This window comes from Echinops telfairi, unplaced genomic scaffold (assembly GCF_000313985.2).
Source record: "Echinops telfairi isolate 266 unplaced genomic scaffold, ASM31398v2 ScPeMD7_3509;HRSCAF=4178, whole genome shotgun sequence".
In the NCBI taxonomy this organism is placed as follows: Eukaryota; Metazoa; Chordata; class Mammalia; order Afrosoricida; family Tenrecidae; genus Echinops; species Echinops telfairi.
In genome coordinates this window covers 9,840,614-9,860,120 of record NW_022107407.1, presented here as the reverse complement: position 1 = coordinate 9,860,120, position 19,507 = coordinate 9,840,614, and the positions used below count along the sequence as shown (strand labels likewise).

Genomic DNA, 19,507 nt, shown 5'->3' with positions numbered 1-19,507 from the left:
CCAAGCCCACAAGTCCAACATTAACCCATTAACCCAACACCAGTCCACAAAGTCCTCCACCTCACAAAACAGAGGCAATGATGCCGACTGCAGGAGGAAACCTGAGTCAGTGAACGAATAAGCATCTCAGCACTAGCAGGGGTTTCCACACAGCTGCTCCAGCACCCAGGGCTGCATTGGGATAGGTCCATGCGGCTTCTCCTTGGGGATGTCTTGTAGGAGGTCAATCTTGCAAGCTGAAGCAGGGAACTGCAGGAAGCTGCACCCTGGTGTGACCCTCACAAAGCAAGAGACCGAAGAACTAGAAAGGCGAGGCTCACCACCCATTTATCTCTCCACTTTTCAATTAGACCCACATGTGATTATCGACCAGGTTGACGCAATTCACTAACTCAGAATGTTTCCCAATAATAAAAAAAATTAGACAGATAATAGTTTTTGTTGTTTATAAAAGGCACATAATTTGCTAATAAATACTGGTTTGCTTTCCAAGTGTTGTTACTACAATATAAACCAATTTGTGTTAATTTTAGTTGTTAAATGTTAATTTTAATTGAACACCAACCAAGAGCTTAAAATGTTCTGAAGGGTCTCTGAGGACTTGTACATAATCAAAACTACACTTTAATTTTTAAAAGTCTAAAAATGGAAAGAAACCCGAATACAGGAGCTCTCTTATGATTTTAACTAGCCCATTTAGATTATGTTTACTTATGAGTATATAATTTCTACAAAAGGCCAACTGATTAAGGCCTTTTGCTGTTGACCTGATTCCAACTTATAGACATTCTGTTGCACAGAGGATAGCTTCCCCATGAGGTTTCCCAGGCTATGATCTTTACGGAAGCAAGTAATCACATCTTCTTTTTGCAGCGTAGCCATTGGGCTCCAACTGCTGACCTGACTGCCGACCCTTTGGTTAGCAGCGGAGTATTCTAATCATTTACCACCAGGGCTCCTTCCCTAAAGATTATAGCATTGGGAAGCTCCTATAGGCTGTTCTTTTTTTGTGCTATAGGGTCACTAAGAGTTGGGATTGACTTGATGGCAGTGAATTTGTATCTTTGTTGTTTGGATTTAATTTTTATAGCTACAGACCACCACATTTTCCCCCTAAGGAACTGAAATTTCAGCTAGAAGTTGAGTGTTTAACTGGTGTTCTACAAGAGCTGTTGTCAGTATAATTTAAAAGAACCCTAAATATTATTCATCTTAACATTTATAGTCCATACTTTTATAAATAAATAAAATTAAATAAACCTTTATTTACAGATTATTTACAATGAATGGGCATCTTTTGGAAAACTCGACGGAATTGCAAGATAATAATTTTTATGTTGCAGCAGGATTGGAGAACTTTAAACGTTTTTCTTACTGGAAGTCCTCAAAAGTTCCTAGTGACGTCCAACAGTAAGCATATCATACATTTTCCTTCTTGTATATTTGTAAGATTAGTCTCTTTTGGTCTTCTCTCAACTATTTGTTATTCTTCGCACTAAAATTGGACATTTAAATTTTTATGAAACAACTTAGGACGTTTAAGTTAGAAATGGAGTAGGTATTTCTGGATAGCAAGATCTCATGATCTTACCTTTTCTCTAGTAATACTGGGAGTCTTAGAAACCAAGAATCCACGTGCAATTTTGCAATGATCTCTCTCCCTGTAGTGTGTCTCAGGAAATCAAAGATGTTTGGAACTTGATCATACTATTTTTATTTGCTTAGTTTTTTTCTAGCAGCTCTCTAAATGTTCCCACCCAAAGTTCTCCAAATCCTGATGTCATGTGTCTTAAATTATTATAGTTATTCATACCATTTGATGATATAAACACCCATTAAATAGTAATAGAAGGAAAATTCTTCTATCTAATATATGCCATTTATGAAAAAAATCCACTGCTAGCATACTCAATGGTTATAGATGGAGAACCTTCCTCTTAAGATAGGATGCACGCTCTTACTGATGCAATATATGTTATTCTTTTTTGAACATTCCTTAAATTTAGACAATGACAGTGGAAAGGAGACTCTGGAGCTTCTGAAAGGTTCTGGAGTTTCAAGCCATGCTATTCTTCAATTTTTTTAACTATGTAAATATTCAGATATGTACATAAATAGAGGAAATTAATTATTCATGAATTAACTTCCAAATTATTCCAGTTTACTAATTGTGCATAATATATGAGGAAGCCTCAAAAAGTTTTCAGAAAAATGGAATTGAAAGATAATGGAATTTCTCCACACACTTTTTGAAGCCTCCATTTGTCTCCTTACTAATTTTTAAACATATTTAATCATAACACATATTTTAGCAATAAGTACGTCAATATGTATCTATACAAGTTAAGGATTACTTGTTTTGAATATGTCATGATCATATTTAACAAAAGTATTAATTATATAATATATATATTTTAATCATTTTATTAGGGACTCATACAGCTATTATCCCAATTCATACATACATCAATTGTGTAAAGCACATTTGTGCATTCATTGCCGTCATCATTCTCAAAACATTTGCTCTCCCCTTAAGCCCCTGGCATCAAGTCCTCATTTCCCCCCTCCCTCCCCGCTACCCCCTCCCTCATGAACCCTTGATAATTTATAAATTATTATTTTGTCACATCTTGCCCTGTCCAACGTGTCCCTTCACCCACTTTTCTGTTGTCCATATCCCAGGGAGGAGGTCACATGTAGATCATTGCAATCGGTTTCCCCTTCCCAACCCACCCTCCCTCCACCCTCCTAGTATCTCCACTCACACCACTGGTCCTGAAGGGATCATCTGGCCTGGATTCCCTGTTTCCAGTTCCTATCTGTACCAGTGTACATGCTTTGGTCTAGCCAGACTTGCAAGGTAGAATTGGGATCATGATAGTAGGGGGTGGGTGGGGAGAAAGCATTTAGGAACTAGAGGAAAGTTGCTACATCGCACCCTGACAACCTTGTCTCCTCCCCGAGACCCTTCTGTAAGGGGATGTTCAGTGGCCTACAAATGGGCTTTGGGTCTCCACTCTGCACTCCCCCCCTCATTCACTATGGTAAGATTTTTTGTTCTGATGATTCCTGATACCTGATCCCTTCTACACCTTGTGATCACACTGGTGGGCTTTGTTGCTTCTGAGCTAAATGGCTGCTTGTTTAACTTCAAATCTTTAAGACTGCAGACGCTATATCTTTTGATAGCCAGGCACCATCAACTTTCTTCACCACATTTGCTTATGCACCCATTTTTCTTCAGCGATCGTATCATGGAGGTGAGCACACAATGATATGATTTTTTTGTTCTATGATGCCTGATAAATGATCCCTTTGGCACCTCGTAATTACACAGGCTGGAGTGCTTCTTCCATGTGGGTTTTGTTGCTTCTGAGCTAGATGGCCGCTTGTTTACCTTCAAGCCTTTAAGACCCCAGACACTATATCTTTTGATAGCCGGGCACTATCAGCTTTCTTCACCACATTTGCTTATTCACCTTCTTTGTCTTCAGCGGTTGTGTCAGGAAGGTGAGCATCATAGAATGCCAGTTTAATAGAAGAAAGTATTCTTGCATTGAGGGAGTACTTGAGTGGAGGCCCAACGTCCTTCTTCTACCTTAATACTATCTATGTGCATATATTTATAGGTTTAGTATTAAGGTAACTATATAATATTATCTAACACATAGGCTGTATTCAAACTTCCCTTATTACCTTCATATACATTATACAATAAACTTTTTTGAATAATATTCACATGAGGTTGACACAGTGCAAATGGTGAATGCCAAAATTGAGTTAACATGATCTACTGGTAGGCCACTCTGATCAGCTCTGGGGACTCTGACCCATGTAAAGGGAATGTACTGAAAAGTCATTGAGAGGTGAGGTCTGGGTGATTGTTTTGAAGAGGTTTTCTTCCAAGTCATTGATCAAAAACGAATCCATCTTTGGGATAATCAGGGTTCATCCTTTATATTTCTTGACTAATGACATAGAAGGAGAGAAGAATGAGACTGATTAAAAAATTATGTTGAATAAGTCTTATCCCTTCTTCCTTTCTCTGCCGTGATGCCCACTCTCTATTCACTGTAGCAATTTGTATTGTTGGGACAAAACTAACCCTCCAGAAATGACTTCTGGTCATGTCTCTTGTATTTTGATAAACAATGCCTCTCTGAGATTTCTGTTTGTGCTTTTCTTGCGAGGATGGAGGGTCACAGGCTAATTTATTTCTTGATTTTATTGTTATTGGATCTTTCTGTGTGTTTATTTAAGGCTCTCATTTGTATAATTTGTTTTCTTTGGGATAAAGATATAAAAGCCCCTTTAACAAAAAGGGATAGTTTAGGGAGGGAATCATTTTGCTTAAGTAAATTTTTAATAGTCTTTCCTCAATTTGAAGGAAAAGTGTGTGTCTGTGTGGGTATGGAGTTGGTCTGATTTATTGTTTGAAGGATGGAATTTCATTTGATGTTGTCTTAATAAATTTCACAGATTTCCCCCCCCCTTCTTTCTTAGTATTTCCTTCTTCACATATCAATGGGATAGTAAATCATTCAGCACTAATAACTTTTCTTATATTGCATTGTATACCTATAGAAAACTGTTAGTCTGAGACCCTTAGCAGTCACTACTATTTGTGCCCATGTGGGATTTGATGTTATGAATGACTGCAGGGCCAGTCTCAGTGGTAGACAAAAGAGGGCAGATCATTGGAATTTGGATTTCAAAAGTTTGATTTAATTTCTGCTCCTATATCTATTGCCTATATCCTTAGAACCCTTTATTTCTCCTTTTGTACACATTTAGGTTGTCCTGAGGAAAATGAGACCATATATGAGAAGACAATTTACATATTGTAAAACGTGTCTGAAATATGTTATTGTGATGCCATTCCTTGATATAAGTTCAAGATTGAAATTCAGAGGTATACATTTATGCAAATCCTATATATATATTTTTTCTGTTTTAATTGAGAGTGTCAGCATTAGGGTCAAGGATGAGCTAGTTTGCCTTTGTGACTGTGAGATAGAGTTTCGGGGTGCTGTGAGCCAGAGTTTCAGGTCGTAGGTAGACTTCAATGCAGGACTTGCCCTACATGGTGCCCTGTGGCCACATTGGTGAGACCTTGACATGTTCTTTAAGTCATTTCACTTTTCACTTACTTTGAAAGGCAGGGTTTTTCTTCTTGACAAGAAAACCAGGCTACAGTTTGCTCATAGTAGGGATGAGTAACTAGCTGGAATTGCCTCCCTTCAGGTCGATAAATATAGCTGAAATGTTCCTTTAATTAGTCCCTGTCAGCTACAATTTTAAAAAGACATTGGCCATCAGCTCATCCACTGATGGGATTTCTCATCTTCAAGGCCTTGTTGAAACGAGCATTGTCTACAGCTAATCTTGGGGATGGTACGCCCTTGACTCCTTAGTCCTGATTGGTGTGTTTGAAATATATCCAGTGTAGGAAAAAGTATTTGAGGGTTCACTACAAAACTTCCCTGGAGTTATTTCTCTGTCAAGGTTTTTAATGGCCATTATCTTTTTTTTTTTTTTTTCAGGCATAAGTACCAGTTTAATTTTTTTTTGTTTGTTTGTTTTTTTTTAACATTTTATTAGGGGCTCATACAACTGTTATCCCAATCCATACACACATCAATTGTGTAAAGCGCATTTGTACATCGTTTCTCAAAACATTTTCTCTCCATTTAAACCCCCGACATTAGGTCCTCATTTTTCCCCTCCCTCCCCGCTCCCCCCTCCCGCATGAGCCCTTGATAGTTTACAAATGGGTATTTTGTCATATCTTGTAATGGCCATTATCTTGAGGAAAGAAATAGAAATGCCATTTTTCATCTAATGTTGAGTAGGTCCTCTAGTTTTAAGTCGTGTAACTTATTTACAGAAAACACTGGGGAGCATGGTCTGCCTTCCCTTCCCCCTGAATTTTATTGCACAGATGGAGCATCTCTGTAGTCATAAAACTTGAAATGTCTCTGTTGAGCACAGTCTTCATGGCTGACCTAATTTCTATTCTGGTTTATATGCTTTTAAGTTTTCTTTTCTAAAGCACTAGAAGGGTTCCTTTGATTTCTCTGTGGATGTATAGCCCTAGAGCAGTTTGATATCCAAACATATAGTTAGAATTATGCCTGCTTGCTTGTCAGGAAAGTATGAACATTTCTTGATTTTATCAACTTCTTGATAACTGATAATGGTAACAATTACTCTTAACAATTATTTTTAATAATGACTAATAATTCTTAATAATTGAAAATAGTCCTGATGATATTGTGGGATATATATTCAATGTGGAACAGCTGAGTTGACTGGAATAGTACCCTCTACTTTAGTTCCCTACTTTCCTACAATATGTTTCCCCTCCTTTCAATAAGCTATATATTTCCCTATTATCCATTAATCTTTGGCCACTAAGCAGAATCCATCAGTTGATTAAAGATCTTCCTCTGCCAAAGAAGTGAAGGCTTAGGATGAGCATGAGGTTTCTCATAGTCACTAAGTGACCAGAACCTCTTTAGCACTAATGTATACTAACAATGAGGTACTTTTTTGTTGGAGACTCATGTAGTAGACCATCCAAATTTGCATAGCATTTATTGGAGAAAGTCTTGCGAAAGAAGCAACAGAAATGAGGTGCCTGTGTTTGCACTGTTGCTAAGCCTAGAAAGTTTAGGTGGCAGACAAGAGCTCTGTGATACGGTTTAAAGAGAATGCACTTGTTTTTGAATTGGATTTAGAACTCAGTTCTTCCATCAATTAACTGTGGGACATTGTGTAAAAACATCTCCAGAGCCTTATTCTCTTTGTTAGTATACTGACAACAATCCTACTTACCTCCTGGTTATTGTGAGTGTTATGTGAAAGAACTATGTTGGTAAAAACAATTTGTAACTATCAAAATGTTTCAGAATTTAAAAAAAATTCTTCCTTATTAGATAAAAAGGAGCCACGGTGGCATAGTGATTACAAATTGAACTACAATCTGCAAAGTCTGCAGTTCAAAACCACTAGCTTCTCCTTCGGAGAAAGACTCTGCTTTCTACTCCCATGAACAATTACAATAAAAAAAATCCTCAGGGACAGCTCTACCTTGTCCTACAGGGTCACTATGAGTCAGTATTGATTTGAGGGCAGTGAATTTGGTTTTGGTGTTTATACAAAAAGAATCCCTTGTTGCTTAGTGGTTACATATTAACTTTCTAACTGCAAAGTTCGCAGTTTGAAACCACCAGCTGCTCTTTGGGATAAAGATGGGGCATTCTACACCCCTAAAAAGTTACAGCCTCAGAAACTCACAGGGGCAGTTCTAGCCTGCCCTATAGGGTTGCTGTGAGTCAGCATTGAATGGCAGTGAATACACGCATACATACACCTGGGATATGGCACCCTTGACTAAGGCAACAATCCTAATAAATTAGAATGTTTGATATTCAACCATCTTTAAAATACTTTAGCACACTTCCTTGGGTTCCTGCCTAGTACTGAGCCTGTAACAAACACTTTATTAACATGAGTCTGAGCACTGTGTAGACAGTAAACCTACTTCCTCTTGGTCAATGCCCTCTCTGAAAAGTAAAGAATTCAGATTAAATTTCTATAAAGATGTGTTTGGGCTGAGTTTTTAAAATTTCAAGAAGACTTTCTTTTGTCTTTCAGAAAGTACGCCGAAATTGAAAAACATCCACAGAAAAAGAAGAATGTAAGTAATTTCCCCCCCAAGGAAAAGGGCTACGACGGTTAGTACTGATTTTAGATATATCTCAGCAGTAACAGGGTGGTGGGGTGGAGTTGGAAGAAGGGCACCTTGTCAGAGAGGATACCTGGAACAAGAGAGAGAGGTCAGACATTGTTTGGTGTGTGTGTGTGTGTGTGTGATTGCAACATAGTAGCTTGAAAAACAATGTTAAGGAATAGAGGCTACAGGACTAGGAAGATCGGTAAAAGCTAGACCTTGGAGGATCTGTTGATTAAAGTGTTTCTATCCCAAGTCATGTCATAAAACTGTATTTTAGTGGTTTCTTAAAAACAAACAAAAAAAGAAACAAACAAACATATAGTTGGCTGGAAACTCTAGTGAAAATAAAGAGTGGTCATACTAGCATCATTGTATAGAATGTGAATTGACATGCTTCTAATGTTTTACTCCTAACAATGGGCTTTTATTTTAATATATCTAATTGGAATACTCAATACATTCTAAACTTTTTTTTGGTGTGCACTTTATTCCATTTCTCAGGTTAAGAAAATCCTCCTTTATAATTTGTTCAGATATTGTATTTCTCTGCTCTAATAAAATGATTTTGATGAAATGTTTTATTTTTCTTTCTCCCTTCATTGGATCTACTAATGTGGTGGTGAATTATACTGAATTTCTAATGTCTAATTATCTTCTTATTCCAGGGATATACCTCACTTAATTGGGATATAGCTTTTAAAAAAAATCATTTTATTGGGAGCTTGTACAGCTCTTATCACAATTCATCCATCCATCCATTGTGTCAAGCACATTTGTACATATATTCCCATCATCATTTTCAAAACATTTTCTTTCTACTTGAGCCCTTGGTATCAGCTCTTCCTTACCCCATACTCCCTCCCTCACAACGGACCTGACCTCAACCCTTACTTTGCTTAGCATAATGTATGTACCACAGTTTTTTAATCCATTTATCTGTTGATGGAAATTTAGGTTGTTTCAAACTCCTTGTGATTGTGAACTGTGCTGCGATGAACATTGGAGCACAGATGTCTGGCCGTGATTTGTTTCTTACCTCTTCTGGGTAATTGCTGGGCTGTATGGTAGTTCAATTTCCATCTGTTTTAGATATTGCCAAATCGATTTCTATAATGGCTGTTCATATCTACAGGTCTACCGCCGGAGATGAGAGTTCCTATGTCACCATGGCCCCTCTAACACTGTTACTTTATGATTTTTTTGTATTTGGCTATCTTTGAGGGTGTAGTTGGTATCTCATAGTTGTTTAATTTGCATTTCTCTCATAGCTAGTGATTGGGAACATTTTTTATATGTTTATTGGCCATTTGGATTTCTGCCCTTGTGAAATTTCTGTTGAGGTCTTTTGCCCACCTTATCAATGGGCTATTAGTTTTTTTCTTGTAAGCTAGCAGAGTATTGTAGATTTCAGTAATAAGGCCTTTGTCTGATGTGTCATTGCTAAAGATGTTTTTCTAGTCTGTGGACTCTCTTATTACAGAATTATTTAGATGTACACATATGTTTTATCTTCAGTATCTCCCACTTGTCAATTTGTGCTACGTCTGTTTGTGTCCTTCCCTATTTAACAAAACCTTTGTATTCCCTATGCCAATGTTCTCAGGTTTGTCCCAATTCTCTCATTGATGGCTCTAATACTTTGGGGTTTTGCCTCAAGGTCTGTGATCCACATTGAGTTTTTTTCTTGTGCATGAAGTGAGGGAAGGGTCTTGCTTCATTTTTTTGAAGCTAGATATCCGTTTCCTGCCCCCCGCCCCCAGCACCACTTATTGAAGAGGACATGTGTTTCCTACTTGATATTTTTTTGGTCCTTATCAAAGATCAGTTGTCTGTATGTTGATGATTTTATTTACAGGATTTTAGTTCTTTTCCATTGATCTGAGTATCTTTCTTTATATCAGTACCACACTGTTTTGATCACTGTGGCTGTATAATAGGTGCTAAAGTCAGGTAAAGCAAGCCCTCCAAATTAGCTCTTCTTGAAGAGTTATCTGATAGTTCTTGGCTTCTTCCCTCTCCATATGAAGTTGATAATTAGTTTTTCCAATTCTTTGGAAAGATGATTGTATTTGTATTGGGATAGCATTAAACTTACATAGTGCCTTGGGCAGAACTGACATTCTTTACCATATTGACTCTTCTTATCCATGAGCATGGTATATTCTTCCATTTGTGGAGGTCACTATGGGTTTCTTATAATAGTGTTCTGTAGTTTTCTTCATACAAATCATTTTTTGTGTGTGTGGTCAGGTATATCCTTAGATATTTCAATTTGTGCTTGGCAATTGTGAATGATACTGACTCTTTGATTCCCTCTTTCATGGTCTGGTCCAATATGTATAGCAGTCTGATGCACTTGTGTTTGTTGATCTTGTATCCTGCCACTCTGCCACATTTCTCTATGGCTTCCAGCACTCCCTTGTGGAGCGTTTGGGATTTTCCATACACAAAATCTTATCATCTGCAAATAAGAATATTTTCAACTCTTCCTTCCCCAGATGAATACCTTTCTTGTCTTTCCTTTGCCTTATGCTGTAAGCTAGGACCTCCAGATGGATGTTAAATAAGAGTGGGGACAAGGGGCATCCTTGTCTGGTCCTCTTTTTCAGTGGGATTGTTTTTGTCTTTTCTCTATTGACTTCCACACTGGCTGTTGGTTTTTCATATATAGCTTGTATTATATTGAGGAAATTTCTTTCCATTCTTATCTTCTTGAGTGTCACACTGGAATGGGTGTTGGATGTAGTTGAATGCTTTTGGGACATCTATCAATATTATGTGATTCTTATAATTTTTCATGTCTATGTGGCAAATAATACTAATGCCTTTCATATGTTGAACCGTCCCTGCGTCCCTGGTATGAATCCCACTTGGTCATGGTGAATTATTTATTTTATATACTTTTGTATTCTAGTCACCAGTATTTTGTTAAGGATTTTTGCATCAATGTTCATTAGAGATATTAATCTGTAGTTCTCTGTTCTTGTGGGATCATTTCCCCGTTTAGGTATCAAAGTTATACTAACTTCATAGAAAGGGTTTGGGGGTTTTCAATGTTTTTCTATGTTCTGGAAGAGTTTTTGTAGGATCTGTGTCAGTTCTTCCCTTAATGCTTGCTGTGAAGCCATCTGGTCCAGGGGATTTTTTTGTTGGTAATCCCTGTATAGCCTTGTCTATTTCTTCTATTGCAATGAGTCTGTTGATATTAATGTTCATCTGGGATAGTCTAAGGATCGATTGTTTTTCTAAGTATTTGTCCATGTCCAAGTTCTTTAATTCACTGGAGTACAGGCCTTCATAGTACTGTGTAATTATCCTTTTGGTTTCATTAGGGATGTCATGCCCCTGTTTCATTTCTCATCCTTGCTATTGAAATTTGTTTTTCCCTTTTTTGGGTTAGGTTTGCCAGTGGTCTGTTGATTCTGTTAATCTTTTCAAATAATCAACTTTTAGTTGCATTTATTTTTTCCATAGTTTCTTGTTTTCCCTCTCATATATCTTAGCCCTGATTTTTATTATTTCCTTTCTTTTGCTATTAGTAGAACTGTTCTGTTGACTCTGCTCTAATCGCTGTACGTTTTGTGCCAGAATATCAGTCATAAGTGTCTATTCCCTTTTTATGTGTGCATGTATTGCTATCACATTTCCTCTGATAATTGCCTCTTCTGTATCCCATTGGTTTTGGTATGTCGTATTCACATTCTTGTTGGTTTCTAGAAACTTCCTGATTTCATGTCTGATCTGGGCTAGTACCCACACCTTTTGCAACAGAAAAGTTATTCATCCTCAAATTGTTTACCTTTGATTTCTTTTGTTGAATTCCAGCCTCATGGTGTAGTGGTCTGAGAGAGAAGTCTGTATTATCAATATGTGCTTGAATTTACACAGACTCAACTTGTGTCCCAGCATGTGTTCTATCTTTGAGTATGTGCCCTGTGGGCTTGAGAAGAATGTAATTTTTCTTTTTGCATTTGGGTGGAGAGTTCTGAAAATATTTATTAGGGCAAGTTGTTTAATTGTGAAGTTTAGATCTGTAGTCTCTCTGTTAAGTTCTTTCTCTGCGACCTGTCTTTCTCAGAGATTGGAGTATTAAAGTCACCTACTATAACTGTTGAGACTATAATTTGTTTCTTCATCTTTTGGAGTTTTTGACGGACAGATTTCATGGATCTCTCACTGGGCATGTATACATTTACTATGCTCACTGATTCTTCGTCTACTGTTCCCTTGAGCATTATATAGTGGCCCTCCCTATCTCTTACTATAGCTTGCACCTTGAGATAATTTTTTTGTGACATTAGGATTACAACCTCTGCTTTTTTTCAATTGCCATTTGCTTGGTACATTTTTCTACAGCATTTGATTCCCAGCCCATTTTTGTCTGTAATCTTGAGATGTGTTTCCTGTAGGCAGCAGTTTGACAGGTTGTGTTTTCTAAGTAAGTCTGCTAGTCTCTGTCTTTTAATGCCTGAGTTCAGTCCATTAATATTCAGGGTTGTTAATCCATCTGTCAACTGTGATGTCATATTGTACCTTTTGTATTTGGTGTTTTCCTACCTCCCTTTCTTATCAGTGTGTTGTGCATGTGTGTGTGTTTCCTTCTTGCCTTCTTTCCACTGTTGAGCCAATGCTATCTTAGGGCCTGTTTTTGCTTTGTTGAACTTTAGGTGGAGTTCTATGTGGTAGCCTCTTATTTGTGCATGTTGAGTATTGTTCTTCTGCCTATACTGGGTCAGCAAGGGATTTTTTTGTAGGGCTGGGTTTCTTGTAACATATTCTTTGAGTTTTTTTCCTTGTCCAGGAAGACTCTTGCTTTTCCAACTATCTTGATAGATATTTTGATTCATAGAGTATTCTTGGGTTTGTGTTATTTTCTTTCAAATTTTGGAATATGTTACTCCACTCTGTCCTCTTCATAGTGTCCACTGATAAGTTTAAGCATATTCTTCTTTGGGTGGCTTTATAGATGACTGCTGTTTTCCCTCCTAGCTGCATTTATGATTTTCTCCTTTTCCTGAAAGTTGGATAGTTTAAATATTATTTGTCTTGGTGGGTTCTTTTTTGGACTCAGACTAGCTGGCTTTCTTTCGGCCTCCTGAATGTTTGCCTGGTTTTCATTCATTAAGCTGGGGAAGTTTTCCTCTAAGAATTCCCTCACTATTCCTGCCGTTAACATCTTCATTGTGTCTTGTTCCAGTTGTCCAATTATTCTAATGTGGTTCCTCAACATAGCATCAGACACGGTTCTCCAGCTTTCTTCTGATTCTGTAATTATTTTGTTTGACTGTATGACCCATTTGTTGAAGTCTGCCTGGTTATGCTCTAGGTCACTGGTGTGATTCTCTGCCTCTTCAAGTCTGTTGGAGAAATCTGTGAATTCTCTACTGGCTTTTGTTACTTTGTCCCTTAACTCTTGTATTTCCCTTTTGTGTATTGCTTCCCTCATATCCTGTATGACTTTAAGAAGCATTGTGAAGACTTCTTTCTGTGGCAGGTCCACATCTGCCTCTTCCATGACTGCTGTTAGGTTAAGGTCAGCCTCTGACATTGGATTTTATTTCTCCTGTTTTCTTGTTGAGGCTGTTGAGGAGATTGCTGTTACATGTCATTTTGGAGAAACTTGGTGCCAGTTTTCTGGGAGTCAAAGAAACTTGGGCTCTTTCCTTGTGAGGTTGGTATGAATACTTCTGCAGGTTGCCTGTAGCCAGCTGGTCTGGGGAGTTGTGTTTTACACTAGTCCCACTGAGGTTTCCCTCTTGCCCTAGCCTACCGATAATCTGTTGTTTGGAAGGAAGGTTGGATGGCACTCTTAGTCATTGGGCCCTAAGGTCAGCCTGCATTGTGCTCTAGTAACTCTCATTACTATATTCAGGGCTGTTTGAAGATGTTCACACTTCAGTCTGTAGGAAAGTGCTGGCTTGGTTGTGGGAGGGCATAGATGTGGGCCTGGGGATTGGTTAGGGTTGGTAGTGGTCTGTTCCCATGCAGAGGCACTGTGGATAGGTAGGTGGTTGGGAAATAGGGCCTCATCATGTCTGTTAGTGTGCAGCTCTGCCACTCAGAGAACAGAGGTTGAGGGGAGCCCCAAGCAGAGCAGGGAAAAAGTAGACAGGAGAATGCTGGTCTTGGAGGAGGGTTCTGCCAACACGCAGTGGGAGGGCTCTGTGCCATTTGGAGTATCAAACCACTGTTGCCTGAGCCTCTGCTGGCCAGCTGGTGGGCTTGGGGTACTGTGGCTGGGATGTGGCCCCAGAAGTGTGGGCAGCTCAGGCCGGACCAGTTCCTGTAGCAGTCCTTGGTCCTCAGGACTCCACAGTGGGTGCAGGAGATGGGGTGGTAATCAGCTCCTGGTTCAGGGAAGTACTTTGGGCTGTTGCAGGATTTTAACCAATAGCCTCGGAACCCCTATTTGGTCCCCAAATCTTCCCATTCACCGAACTCCGCAGAGCTCTCAGCATGAGCAGTCTACCCTGTCGCCATCCTGCCACCTTCTCTCTCACTTTTTTTAAAACCCTGTACTGGTTCTGAAATTATAAAGATGATTTTAATATTTTTTTTAGTATATTGGGCAAGGCAGAATGATATCATACATAGTAAATCCTATTTACTATTTATGCCCAATCCTAGAAGATCTTCCTGATTCCATTTATGCCCAATCCTAAAAGATCTTCCTGATTCCCGAATCAGGAATCTTCCTGATTCCCGATTTCAACCCATCCTCATTCCTTCAATCTCAAGAGATCAGTAACATTTGTTCTATTTAATTATTTAATGCTGTCTATAGCTCTCTACTAATATTACCTAATAAATCAGCTGAAACAATTACGGTAACTGTAGCTGGAAAGGAGGATATTGAAGTTCTTTTTGGCATAGTGACTATGTTGTCCTACCGTTTTTCCATGCTTTCTGCATCATTCAATACTTTGTCCATAAAATCCTTCAACATTGCAGTTCAAAGCTTGAAATTTGTCTTCACTTATTTTGACTTGAGTAATGCTGTGTGTGTTCTTTCCTTTGGTTTTCCATTTCCAATTTTTATTCCATTTCATTATAATACTTTGTCTTCTCAAGCCTCCCACACTGTAGGCACCATTATGAAAACTTTCAGATTGGGTAGTGGCAGCCTAGGAAGAAAAGTGTAAAGAAAATGGGGCACTCTTTCCATATTAGATGGAAAAGCACCACTACCATTGTTCAAGTATCACTGAGTCAAACTAGACAGCACCCCACCCCCTGCTGCAAACAACAGTGACAATAATAACTAGAAATAATTCAGACAAGTCAGCCTCCAGGTGAGAACGTCTTGGAACACCTAAGCAATTTAGTTCAGATCTATTTTCCTTTTAATTTATGTTCAAGTATGATAAAACTCTTTGTCTAAATAGTCTGAAAAGGGCCTTTTCAGTTAGTAGAAAAATGAAATTATACATAATAAATAGAACTATATATGTCACAGCTTAAATGGTAGCTTAGTTTCTTCCTTAGTGGCACATAAAATAACCACATGTATAATAGTATTTTGATATCCAATAGGATTTCTTATGTAGCAGAAGACAAATGTGCTCCCTTATTTGTCTGGGATAATCAGGTGGATTTTTTAAATGAGGAAAATGATTATTCTCTGCTGGATCCAGCTGGATGTCCATGAAATGGATAGTTTCTCTATGTATTATGACATTTTCCCTCTTTTAGTGAATTTATTATTGTCATCAGAGCAAAGTGATTATTGCTACAATTTTTGAGTCAGACTTTTTCAGTTGGAATCCTGTTTTTAGTGGATTTGTAACTTTAATGTACTTTGTAATCTTTTTGACTCAGCTAATGAAAATTGGTTTTGCTTTACCCTTTAACGTTTCTTACCCAATCTCCCTCCAATGGATTTCTGTTATAAGATTGATTTTAAAAGAGTGTGAAGTTCTAATTTAAGTCACAATAAGTACCCAGTACAGAGTTTTAAAAAATGTTGAAACAAGATAGTTCTGTGCTTTTTGCATCTAGATTTCCATTCTGAATGGAATGAAAGATTATATCTTCATGTAACCAAAAAGAAGTTATAACTGAACTGTTAATCATGTACATTCCCTAATAAAATGGCAAAAATGTTATTGGTGCATTTTTATTGATTAGCACATTTGAAATATACTTTGAAAACAGCCAGAATTATTGGATTGGCTTAGTCCATTAGTATTTTAAATATTTGACCATTTAAAAATATGTTATTATGAGTCTGTAAACGTCTTATACAACACAATTAACTTGAAGTATGACTTTTTTTAGTGCAATGAAAGTAATTGAATGCAGCTACTCTTAATGTGTTATATAAAATCCAGTTTCACAGAAACTGCATTTACTGTGATTTTAATATCTGTTGCCTTCCAAAGAAAAGTAAGGCTAATTTAATAAATGTTTAAAATTGCATTCATATATTAAATGATTATTTTATACTGCAAGCCTCTGTGAAAAATCAGTAAATAGTTAATAAGCATTGTATTTATATCACATCTGCATTCAACATAGTAATATTACATATTTTTGAGCAGAGAGCTAACAAGGGGTGGTGAAAAATAATGAAAAGGGGATAAAGCATTGGTGTGTGTGTGAAAGAGGGAGAGAGAGAAAGAGAGAGAGAGAGAGAGAGAGAGAGAGGAGAGAGACAGGAGAGAGACAGGAGAGAAAAGACAGTTTTACAGACTTGTACAATGTGAACCTGGGATTCATGTATATAGTAACCTAATCTGATCCATAAAATTCAGGGTGAAATAAGTATTTTGGAATTAAAATTTTCACACTAACACTGTCAATCCCATATCTGGAAACAATCAAGGCAACACTGATTGTCATCTCTTAGTCTGAAGATGGAACAGCTAGGCCTAAGTGTTAATTTATCTTGTCTGTTTAATAAATGTTGAAAACATGGCTTGGAGCATTTATGGATGACCTTGACCTACATTGGAACTAGAAGATGCACTCAGGACACCAGTGAAATTTCATGCTGACAAGAGTATAGTCTCTATAATTGTAATTATTCTTCAATTAGGCAAACTGTCTAATTCATCCTAAATTACCTTGGGAGGATGACTCTCATGTGCTTGAGCTAGGTAATATGTTACAATAGCATTAAAATACAGCTAGACTGATTGAAACAGGCTCTAGAGAAGCATAATAGATAAATACATCCAATGTTTCTCAGGTTTATTTTCTGAAAATCTTTTTAATAGGAGGCAATATTAATGAAATTGAAAATTAAGAACCTGTCACTCTTGTAAATAGAGCTTTAAATGATTTCATGGGGACTTGAGACTTAGGCACAGAGAGAAGGAGGATCGAAGGTATAAGATTTCTTTGTGAAAAGCAATAGTTTTTCTGTTTTCCTCTTTAATTCATTCTTTACCAAGAACCGATATAATCCTGTTCTAATAAAAAAAATATTCAGACTGCCTACTTTATGCCAAGCAATGTGCCAAGCATGGAGCATGTGAAGAAGAGGGAGGCCATGTTTCTGCCCTTGACAGCTTATGGGCTAGAGGGATAAATAGACATATAAGTAAAAAAAATGCAAGGTGTTGCAATAATACAGCCATTAAAAGATGGCCTGAGAACAAAGAAGAGTAATTCCTTCTTGTAGGGGAAGAAAGATATAGCAGCAAGATGACATTGGACTTGGGTCTTGTAGGATTGATAAAACTTTTCAGGTAGATGAAGGGGAGGTGACTATTCTAGGTAACGAAAGGATTTAAAAATTATTAATTAGTCATTTTATTGAGAGCTCTTACAGATATCATAACATTCCATAGTTCAATCATATTAAGCAGTAATGTATAATCGCTACCACAATCAGTTTTAAACCATTTTATTTCTTCTTGAACTCCTTGATATCAGCTCCTCTTATCCCCTCCCTCCCCCACCCTATCCCCCAGGAACTCTTATTATTATTTCCCCCTATGATAGTTGGTCATGAGGTGTTGATGGAAAGAGGTATCAGAAGTTCAAAAACAAGCAACCAAATCAATGTGAAGGGGCAGGATGTAGTGGAGACTCCAAACCCACCTGTAATTGGACAGTCTCTCTCAGAAGCACTACAGGGAAGGGATGATAAAGCCAGGGTGTGGGATAGCACTGATGAACCACATAATTATACTCTAGTTCTTTAATAATTCCTCCTTAACTGTTATAGTTTTTATACATTTTACTTCATTAATCATGTTAGATTTTTTTACCTCATAAATCATGCATTTACATTTGTATATTTAAGATCATTCGGTACATGAGAGCTAAGATAGATAACCCTTCAGAAACAGTAACAGGAATAATGGTTCCCTGAGGGTACCAGAAGAGAGGGGTAGAGGAGGGAGGAATAGGGAGCAGATAGCACTGATGACAGTATAACCCCACTCGGTGGGATCAAACAACAGAATTGTATATGAATGGACATATTGGATTGTGTAAGCTATGGCAAAAGAAACAAAGAAAGAAAGAAGGAAAGAGGATTTTTGAAACATGAAGAAGCCTGACATATCAGTGGGCAGAAGGCATGTGGTAAGGCCACGAATGACGGAGAGACTCTCTAGAAGGCAGGCTGGGCCACACTGTGAAGGCTTGTATGTCCTAGAAAATATACTGAGTTTGGAATTTATCTTGGTGAGGAACACCCTGAGTGATAGTTAACTATATCTTCCACCTCAGGAGTTGAGGGAAAGGCAATCCAATTTTTAGTACATGTGACCACATGGTGGGAGATTGAAGATTGTATAACTCCACAATCAATGCTCATGGAAGCAGCATTCAAGAGATCAAGCAACACATTGCCTTGGGTAAATCTGCTGCACAAGACCTATTTTTTCCTCTTTATTTATTTTATTAAAAGATCATTTTATTGGGGGCTCTTACAACTCATAACAATCCATGCATCAATTATATCAAGCATATTTCTACATATGTTGCCATCATTATATTCTAAACATTTACTTTCTATTGAGACCTTGGTATCAGCTCCTCTTTTTTCCTTCCCTCTCACCCACCCCCCTATCCTCATAACCCCTTGATAAATGATTATTATTTTCATATCTTACAATGCCTGATGTCTCCCTTCCCCCATGGTTCCTGTTGTTCGTCCTCCTGGAGGCGTGTGTGTGTGTGTGTGTGTGTGTGTGTGTGTGTGTGTTTGTCATTATGCAATTGGTGTGTATATGGATCATTGAAGTCGGTTCCCCCTTCCTCTCCTCCTCTCTTCACCTTCCCCCTACTTTTCTGGTACTATTCTCATTCACTACTTTGAGGACTAAGGTGCACCTGGTCCAAGCCATGGTATTTTTAATCACATCATATGCAGGTGAAAGTTGGCCATTGACTTAGGAAGAACAAAGAAGAATTGATGCACTTGAATGATGGTGCTGGCAAAGAATACTGAAAATACCATGAACTATCGAAAGAACAAACAGATCTGCCTTGGAAGAAGCATAACCATGAAGTGCCTTAGAGGCAAGGATAGTGAGATTTCATTTCATGTACTTTTGGCATGTTTTCAGGGGATACTAGCTCCTGGAAAAGGACATCATTCTTGGTAAAGAAAGGAGCAATAAAAAAGAAGACGACCCTCATCAAGATGAATGATACAGTGGCTGAAACAATGGGCTCAACATAAGAACAATTATGAGGATGGCTCAGGACTGAGTGGTGCTTCGTTCTGTTGTATGTAGTGTTGTTATGAGTCTCAACTGACTCGATGGCACCTAACAACAACACTGTTTGTCTGAAAAGGGAGACCTAGGG

The 19,507-nt window shown here is 37.8% G+C and overlaps 1 protein-coding gene across 1 annotated transcript in view; it reads left to right on the top strand.

The window, feature by feature from the left end:
• DCDC2C (doublecortin domain containing 2C) overlaps positions 1-19,507 on the top strand; it is a 113,284-nt gene that overhangs the window by 59,972 nt on the left and 33,805 nt on the right. Inside the window, exons 5-6 of the mRNA XM_004709838.1 lie at positions 1,273-1,410; positions 7,660-7,702. Of these exons, the coding sequence (XP_004709895.1) occupies positions 1,273-1,410; positions 7,660-7,702 (181 nt within the window). The remainder of the gene's footprint in view (positions 1-1,272; positions 1,411-7,659; positions 7,703-19,507) is intronic.